Source organism: Takifugu flavidus, chromosome 20 (assembly GCF_003711565.1).
Source record: "Takifugu flavidus isolate HTHZ2018 chromosome 20, ASM371156v2, whole genome shotgun sequence".
In the NCBI taxonomy this organism is placed as follows: Eukaryota; Metazoa; Chordata; class Actinopteri; order Tetraodontiformes; family Tetraodontidae; genus Takifugu; species Takifugu flavidus.
In genome coordinates this window covers 12,207,205-12,216,887 of record NC_079539.1, presented here as the reverse complement: position 1 = coordinate 12,216,887, position 9,683 = coordinate 12,207,205, and the positions used below count along the sequence as shown (strand labels likewise).

Below are 9,683 nucleotides of genomic sequence, written 5' to 3'. Positions count from 1 at the left end.
GCATCGTCCCAGTGCCGAAGCCACCGCACCCTAAGGAGCTCAACAGCTACAGGCCGGTAGCTCTGACGTCTCATCTGATGAAGACGCTGGAGAGGCTCATCCTCGCCCACCTGCGCCCACTGGTGAGCTCCTTCATGGACCCGTTGCAGTTCGCCTACCAGCCGAGCATCGGGGTAGACGATGCCGTCATCTACCTCCTCCACACCTCCCTCACTCACCTGGAGAAGGCTGGAAGCACTGTGAGGATCATGTTTTTTGATTTCTCCAGTGCATTCAACACCATCCAGCCCAGGCTGCTGGGGGACAAGCTGCAGGTAGCTGGGGGCTGATAACCACCTCACAACATGGATTTTGGACTACCTCACACAAAGACCACAGTTTGTGAGGGTGAAAGGCTCCGAGTCAGATCGGCTTCTCTGCAGCACTGGTGTTCCGCAGGGAACAGTTCTGGCTCCTTTCCTGTTTACCCTCTACACCGCGGACTTTTCACACAGTACATCTTCATGTCACCTCTAGAAGTTCTCTGACGGCTCTGCTGCTGTCGGCCTCATCACTGATGGGGACGATACGGAGTACAGAGAACTAATTCAGGACTTTGTGGACTGGAGCCTAAGGAACAACCTCCAGATCAACGCTGGCAAAACCAAGGAGCTGGTGGTGGATTTCCGCAGGCGTAACAACCCCCCGCCTGCACCAGTGAACATCCTGGGAACTGATGTTGACGTGGTGGAGTCCTACAAGTACCTGGGTGTTCACTGTCATGACCTCTTGGCTCTGAATGACCACAACATAAATGGGGAGACCACGCACTTTTAAGGATTTTAACAAAAAGGGATTTATTGAAAAAGTAAAGTGAGAAGTCAGTGGTAAAGGTGAAAGCGTGAGGTGCAACAGGGTATAACAGAATCCAACGAGGGTAATCCCAAAGAGGCTTTAACAACGGGACTGGCATTCTCAAGTGGACGCGTTCGGCAGGGTTTCCAGTTTCGCCCGGCAGCAGCTGACCCTCGGCCCGATCAGCCCCATCTCCGTCCCGAACACGGGTTTTAAGCCATCACCTGGCTCATCAGGTTAATGAGCCCCACCTGGAGTGGTGGCCTCCCAAACAGCTCCAGACAGCTCCATCTGCAGGCCAAACACAACACCAGACCAAGCGCAGCCAAAGACACTATGTCCCAAATATTAAACCCAGACTTGAGGCCACCTAGTGGGCCGTCACATCACCTAAACAATAACCTGGACTGGACACACAACACAGACGCCCTTGTCATCATTTAAACCAGTGAGGTCAAGCAAGTTCATTTGATGATGCTTGTGCAGGTGTACGAGGTGTCACGAGTTGTAGAACAAATCACGAGTTGTAGAACAAAGACTCCTTAGAAAATGAAGATGTGCGAGTCAGCAACCTTCAAAATGCTACAGTTTATCATGCTAACCTTGTGACGATGAAGTAAGTAGATGGAAAAGTACTGAGAGAAAGGCGTAGTCGCTAAGCATTATAAAAGGGACATGTTTGTTACATACATGCTGTTGTTGCATGTGTTCTGACTGACTTATTAAACTCTTAAAAAGCAGCATTTTGACTTTGTGTTAACGGAAGAAAATCCTCGACAAACTTGGTGTCAGAAGTGGGATCCTGGATACATCCGTTGGGACCCGACCGAGGGGCTGGCCACCTGAATCCACCAAAGGCGATTCATACTCAACCCCACATTTTTCGAGGAGGAGGACCGCGTCGTCCCGATCGACGGTCACAGGATTCCTGAAATCCATGCCAATTGGTAAGACAATTTTAAATTTAATGATAAAATGAAATGGTCTGTTTTTGAAAAAAGACGAGCCTTGAATGTGACTAAAACACGCAAAGTCCTGTGAGCATTAAAAGCAAGACCAGGTATTAAAAGTCCAGTGAGCATTAAAGCAAGACCAGGTATTAAAAGTCCTGTGAGCAAAGCAAGATCAGGTAAAATAAGTACTGTGAGTCGGAAGACAAGACCAGACGAAATGGGAAAGTCACAAAGTAAGAGTGACCATGACAACTGTCCCCACAAATAATGACAGACAAATATGGGCCCGAGTGTTGTTCATATATGGGAAAATGGTGTAAACAATATGGGTTTCCTGAAGGGGGATCACTGAGTAAAAGGCAAATAGAGATGTTAAAAACTTAGAGAAAAAAGAAACAGAAATAAAACAAAAACCAAAGGTTCCCGTGAAAGATGAACGAGAAATACAAGACAGTTACGTAACAGTTAAAGTGCTGGGAAACTGAATGTGATAAAAGGGACAGGAAACAGTGTCAGAAAGTATTAACACAGTTAAAAGTGGATAAAAGTGACATGGGAAAGACAGGGCAATATGCGTCTCCTCCCCCTCCTCCCCCTTCCCTCTATCCCTCTCTGCAGAATGACTGGAGCGCCAACGCCGGACAGTCCACCTCTCTAGAAACGACATATCCACCATCGGCGAATTATCCGCCGCCCTACATTCCATCACCAGGTCTGCCCAACCCTCCACCGCCTCATACACCCCAGCGGGCCCCCAGCCCGCTCCTTCCCCCTCCACCTACTTCGGAAGAGATGCAGCAACTCAGTACCTCACAGCCACAACCAGCGGTCCATGGTCTGAGCCCAGACGGAACCTTTTCCCCGCTCTCCACAAGGGGAATGAGAGAAAGAGACAATAGACCAGTGTCTGCGGTGGTCACCCTTCCTATGGTTCAGGTAGGAGGCCCACAGGGCAGTAACAGTACTTATTTTACCTGATCTATGTATGTTTACAGACCCTGGACTGAAGCAGATATCGTGGAAGCGGCTAAGCATCTCCCTCAACCAGACAAAGGAGGAGTTACCATGGCGAAAGCCTTAACAGACTTTATCCGAGACTACGTTCCAACTACGTTCCATCCGAGACTACGTTCCAATTAAAATCTGCTCACCAACACAGTTCGCAGCTGTCAAAGGTGTGTTCAGTCATTGGCAGCCTGCCACCATCAACTGGGAGACAGCGATGGTCGGCGACGACCTTCGTGACGTTGCCTACAGAGATTTCCTCACCCGTCTGGTCACCAAGGTAACTGAAGATTTCAAAACACAATGTGATCTGTCAAAAGTTTCTGCATGTGTCCAGGCAAAGGATGAAGGACCGCAAGAGTATTTCCACCGCCTCATGACTGTATATCACAATCACAGTGGCATGACCAAGCCCGATCCATACCCTGGTCCAGAAACCACCCCCTATGAGACTCTTCTTAAGCAGCAATTCATCCAAGGTCTCCAACATCCACTTGGCCAGCTGGTCAAGGATTCATGCATCGGATGGAGTGATGCTGACACGCGACTCTCCAGGGTGGTGAAACATGCCGATCACCAATATAAACGGCAGCAAGAGAAGAAAACAGCCACCGATGATGAGGACACGGTCACGGTCACTGCACTCAATGGGAGCAAGTGGGGTCAGCACGAGAGAAAATTTCTCTCTGCCTCTCATCTGCAGGTTTGGAGATCATGGGTTTAAACACTCATTCCTAATGTCTTCATCTTGCCCACTAAATTTAATGGGGAAGGACTTCATTTTAGGTTTAGGAGTAAACTTAGTGTCAACCCCAGAAGGTTTGGAGCTCCAACGGCCTAATGCCCAATCTATCACTATGCTAGCTAAACCAGTGACTCAAGACACCCTGTGGATTTATGTATGGAGCATAAATGAACAAAGTGCACAAAAAATGTTATTAAGTGCTAAAGAAAAGTTAATACCCACAGCACACGTGCAACAAGTTGACGCAGTACACTGCACTGCACGTGTAGCGGAACACCGAGACCACGCCTATGAGGAGCAGTTTTATGCACAAGCCTCAGTGGATCTCATGACAGCTAAAATGTATTGGAATTCCACGCGCTGCGCTGTGTCTCTCTCTCTATGTAAACCTGAATGTGACCTGTTTGATGTTCTGTCTAGTGTACCCCATGTGTCACTAGCTAGAAGCCACAAAGATGAATGGAAAGACATCGGCCCATGGACACGGTTGTGTGAGGAAGCCACTGATTGGGAACAGACTCATGACCCAAAGGTGCTCTTCTCTCCATCTCTTCACGTGTACTGCACAGACTGGTCCACTGCTGTTCCAGCCACGCCAACAGTTCTCGTGATCCAGGAAAACACAATTCAGACTCTGGTCAGTCAACCCACCCCACACGAACCAGAGTTATCCACCGTTCCAGATTGTGTATGGGCTGCACACTAATATGATGTAGGTCTCATACGTAACTGTGAACCTCTAGTGGTGACCCCTAAGTCCACTCACCGACCAAGACGTGCCCAATACCCCCTCCGAAAGGAGGCCAGTGAGGGCATACAGCCAGTTTTTGACTCCCTGCTGGCAGCAGGAGTGATTGTGCCTTGTCCAAACTCTCCTGTTAACTCTCCCATTCTTCCTGTGAAGAAGTACCGCCCACCGCCGGCGCCCGAGGAATGGAGGTTTGTTCAGGACTTAACTGCTGTTAACGCAGCGGTACAATCCAGGGCTCCTCTGGTTCCTAATCTTTACACCATTCTATCCACCATTCCTTCCAATGCTACATGGTTCTCTGTCATAGAGCTCTCCAATGCCTTCTTCAGCGTTCCAGTTCACCCCGACTCCCAATACTGGTTTGCCTTTCAGTTCCGGCAAGGGGCTACACATTCACTCGAATGCCACAAGGCTACTGTGAGTCACCAACCATTTACAATCAGTGTCTAAGTGACTCCCTGTCCTCTCTGACTTTACAGGACGGCTCCGCGCTGCTGCAGTACATTGATGACTTATTGTTGTGCGCCCCAACCAGGACTCAATGTGTCCAAGACACCGTGACTCTGCTCACTCGCCTCGCAAAGGAGGGACACAAGGTCTCCAGAACAAAGATGCAATATGCACAGCAAATCGTAACATTCCTTGGTCACAAAATCAGCAGAGATGGGAAAGCGCTGTCAGAGAAACATATTTCAGCCATTTAGCGTGCTCCCCAACCAACAACTGTGAAAGAACTATCATTCATTGGCTTGTGCTCATATTGCAGGGTTTTTGTCCCAAACTTCTCCAAAGTGGTAAAGCCCTCAAACGTCCTGTCACGCTCCATCCCAATGGGGGCAAAAATTCAATGGACCCCTGAACCATTGGCTGCCTTCACTTACCTGAAACTCACCTTACAGACTCCACCCACTCTTGGCATCCCTTATCCTGACCGTCCCTTCACTCAAACAGTTGATGAGAGACAGGGATGCATGACCTCTGTCCTTCTACAAGAACACGGGGGTTCCCTCCGCCCAGTCGCCTACTCTTCATGTAAGCTTGATCTGGTCGCGGCAGATCTTCCTCGTTGCCTCCGTGCAGTGGCTGCAGCAGAAAAAGCCGTTGTGGCCTCCAGAGACCTGGTGACATACTCTCTTCTTGTGCCACACATGGTCACTGCCATCCTCCATGAGCAACGCACTTCCCATCTCTCAGCTGCAAGGTATGTCCGGTACCACACACACTTACTGGGACTGCCAAACGTCACCGTTAAGCGTTGCAATGTCTTGAATCCAGCCACCTTGCTTCCAACTCCAGACGAAGGTGAACCTCATGACTGTGTAGCCGAGCTCTCCATTTCCTGTTCTCCATGACCCGATCTCTCCGATCAACCTTTACTCAACCCGGACCTTCTCCTTTTCGTGGATGGATCGGCCTCCAGGGATCCAGCATCTGGCCGTTGTCAGGCTGGCTATGTAATCTGCGATTTCCACGGAGTGCTCGAGTCCGCCTCTCTTCCTTCTCACTACTCTGCTCACTACTCACTACTCTGCTCAGCTGCTGAGCTAGTTGCACTGACCAGGGCTTGCCATTTCGCTACCAAACAATCTGTCACAATCTACACTGATTCCAGATATGCTTTTGGGGTGGTTCATGACTTTGGGGCCCTGTGGAAACACAGGTTTCCTAAAGTCCGACGGGTCTCCGATTCTGAATCATCAGCTTTTGGAGGCCATTCTTTTGCCCTCTCAGGTTGCTGTATGTAAATGTGCTGCACACACTAACCTCTCTGATCCCATCTCTGCAGGGAACACACGCGCGGATGCAGCGGCAAAGGCAGCGGCTGCTCGCCCTCCACCGTCACCCACCGTGTGTGCTGTACAAGTTCCCTCCTCTCTCTCTGCCATTCAATCATTGGCAACACCCCATGACAAACAGTCCTGGCACCAAGCTGGAGCTGCACACACACACCAGAGGGATGGATCGGCCCTAATGGCAACCCATGTCTACCTTCTGCCCTTTTTCACCATTATGCAAAGTTGACTCATGGTCTCGACCATGCGTCAAAAGGAGGAATGTTAACATTGGTAGCAGAACATTGGTTTACAAAAGGCTTTACACCAGTAGCAGAAAAGTTTTGTAAAGCATGTGTAATATGTGCTACTCACAACCCAGGAAAAGCAATAACGCCAACTGCGCAAGCTGCACACCCTCCCCCAACCCGACCATTTGAGCATGTGATGATGGACTTCATAGAGTTGCACCCAGCAGAAGGTAAGAAATTCTGTCTGGTTTTTGTGGACATGTGGTCAAAATGGGTGGAGGCAATTCCGACATCCAAAGCAGATGCAAATTCGGTAGCAAGAGCGCTAATAACCAAAATTATTCCCAGATGGGGAATCCCAGAAAAAAATTCAAGTAACAATGGAACTCATTTTGTAAATGAAGCTTTAACACAAATCTCAGTGTACCTAGGCATAAATCTGAAAAGACACTGCGCATACCACCCTCAAAGTGGGGGCGCAGTAGAGAGAGAGAACGGATCTCTGAAAGCAAAAATGGCAAAATGTTGTGAGGAGACGGGGCTGCCATGGACTAAAGTGTTACCACTAGCACTAAGGTACATGAGAATGCGCAAGCATGGGAGAGCAAATTTAAGCCCCTTTGAAATTCTGTTTGCAGGAATTCCCAATGTAGGAGCCAATGCACCACGAACAATGCTTCCAGACACAACTCTCTGTGAAAACTCAGTATTAACCTATTGCAGGAATCTGTCTAAATCTCTTTCAGACATTCGAGGACAAGTGAAAGCTGCTCTGCCGACTCCAGCAGAAGAGCTCCATAACTTGAAACCAGGAGACTACGTGGTGTTGAAGGATTTCCGCAGAACACGGTGGAACCAGAAACGGTGGCAAGGTCCCTTCCAGATCCTGCTGGTGACACAGACAGCCGTAAAGGTGGCCGAGAGAGCGACGTGGATCCACGCATCCCACTGCAAGAGAGTACCAGAGCCGAAGGAGCCGGTCAGTAGGGAGTGAAACTAGCGTCCCTACTGCTTCAAGTGGTGTGCCAAACCACCAACGCAAGCATGGGAAAACAGACGTCGACCGTGAGGAGCATCCTTCTCATCGTAATAAATATTGTGAGCGCTGTTGGAGGACATACCATTTTCAACTGTGGCCGTACCAGCCGTTTGACGACTCTTCGAGTGTGTTTTCAGCCTAACTCCTTAGCAACTGTGGTCATTTAGTTGCAAACAATGTCCAGAAAGGGCCAGACAGCAGACCGGTATGAAAAAAGCCCATGGTATATGACCAACGACCAACTAAACACTGGGTGGGAAACCCTCGTCGCTGATCCACCAGGACACAAATGGTCTTCCTACACTCGCACTAAACATGCTCGTCGCCAACGACCTCTCCTGAGCCTTGCCCCAACACAAAAACGCGTCCTGGCGCTGTCGGTGGACTTAACCAAAGGAAATCTGCTGGGAGATGACCCTAAGAAAACAGGATGCTGGCTGTTCCTAATATGGGCATGGCTAAGATCGCGAGACCCACATTTCTTGTTGGAATTATGTGTGGACCCGCCCACATCAGACCCGACGATAGAACTGTCTCCTTTAGCAGCTGCAAAAGGAATAAAGGTGTTCTCAAAAGCAAAGGTGGACACTTACATCGAAATAATGACTGGAATTTCAGGAAATATCAACAATTGGTTACTGCTCGCGGAACAAGCAGGAGCAGTAATTTCAGACAATTGTATTCTGTGCCTAGGACCCAGGCCACTGTTAAAAGTGGTGCCCCCACCGCCATTGTTGAATGGGACCTGCTTGGAGGGGCTTCTGTCACGGGAGAGAATTGCCAGCTGCTCAGAATGGGAGACACCTTTTCCTGTCACGTCCAAAACCTCGTCACCACCCCTCTTTGACACTGATGCGGCCCCAGGAAATTTCACTTGCTTCACCAGAGAACCCCCAGCACAGTTTCTACTGGAGACAATCAACCGGACATGGTGCAGAAAAACAATCAACGCAGTCGTTCCATTTAAGGTGGCAAGAGCGGATTTATGGTGATGGTGTGGAGGAAAGACCCTGAGGAATATTCTCCCATGGAATTGGACAGGAACGTGCGCACCTGTAAACCTGATACTACCAACCCTAATCGTGAGGGCACAAGAGGAAATATCCAACACCATAGGCCTGCAAAGAAGAAGACAATCAGTTCTGGGAGATGACATCGACCCCACCTACATCGATGCTATAGGAGTGCCGAGAGGTGTGCCTGACGAATACAAACTAGCAGATCAAATAGCTGCAGGGTTTGAGAGTACAATATGCTGGTGGTGCACAATAAATAAGAATGTAGACCGCATTAATTACATCCATTACAATGTGCAGAGACTTGCCAATTACACAAGAGACGGCCTACAAGCAGTACATGAGCAGCTAAGAGCGACTTCAATGTTGTCTTTTCAAAATAGAATGGCACTGGATATGTTGCTGGCGGAGGGAGGAGGAGTGTGCTCGATGTTTGGGACTCAATGTTGCACATTCATACCGAACAACACTGCACCAATGGGAAGGCTGACATGTGCTGTGGATGGACTGAAAACACTCAGCAACAAGATGAAGGAACATCCTGGAGTAGATACAGCAATGTGGGACAAATGGTTGAACATTTTTGGAAAGTACAAGACCCTAGTGGCGTCTGTTTTGATGTCAATAGCTGTTTTCGCGGCAATAATGATTCTATGTGGATGCTGTTGTATTCCTTGCATACATGCCCTGTTGATAAAACTCATTAACAGGATGTAGGGTGATCGAGTAGCCATGTTGACGTATGAAGCAATAAAGAATCAAGAAGAAATAGAAAAACTGCATGATGAAAGTTCCAGTGAAGAGTCAGAAATGGAAAATGATGTATAAGTAAACAGTGCCGCATGACTAAAATGTTCCTTAAACTGAAAAGGGTGTTGCCTTGGAATTTTTAGGAATGTTTTGAAATGTAAATACAATAATCAAAAGTTGATCCTGTAGGATCAAAAGGAGGGAAATGTGAAGGAAATTTTATGTTGTTTTGTTTAGCATAGATCATTTAAACCAGTAAGGTCAAGCAAGTTCATTTGATGATGCTTGTGCAGGTATACGAGGTGTCACGAGTTGTAGAACAAATCACGAGTTGTAGAACAAAGACTACTTAGAAAATGATGAAGATGTGCGAGTTGGCAACCTTCAAAATGCTACAGTTTATCATGCTAACCTTGTGACGATGAAGTAAGTAGATGGAAAAGTACTGAGAGAAAGGCGTAGTCGCTAAGCATTATAAAAGGGACATGTTTGTTACATTGGGCATAGATCTCTCTGCATGCTGTTGTTGCATGTGTTCTGACTGACTTATTAAACTCTTAAAAAGCA

The 9,683-nt window shown here is 48.2% G+C and overlaps 1 protein-coding gene across 2 annotated transcripts; it reads left to right on the top strand.

The window, feature by feature from the left end:
- Window positions 1-1,719: 1,719 nt before the first annotated feature.
- LOC130517015 (protein NYNRIN-like) lies at window positions 1,720-9,683 on the top strand. Of its 2 annotated transcripts, none has more exons than XM_057018556.1 (2): window positions 1,720-1,781; window positions 5,188-9,683. In XM_057018556.1, exon 2 carries the CDS (start codon window positions 6,343-6,345, stop codon window positions 7,303-7,305), a length of 963 nt encoding a protein of 320 aa, XP_056874536.1. In that variant the 5' UTR covers window positions 1,720-1,781; window positions 5,188-6,342; the 3' UTR covers window positions 7,306-9,683. The 2 variants fall into 2 exon arrangements, with proteins under 2 accessions (XP_056874536.1, XP_056874537.1); XM_057018557.1 differs by lacking the exon at window positions 1,720-1,781 and having other exon boundaries at window positions 4,452-5,489; window positions 5,585-9,683.

What these genes read in the sequence shown, in the direction of transcription:
- LOC130517015 (XM_057018556.1), top strand. Translation starts at nt 6,343, where the DNA reads ATGTTAACATTGGTAGCAGAACATTGGTTTACAAAAGGCTTTACACCA.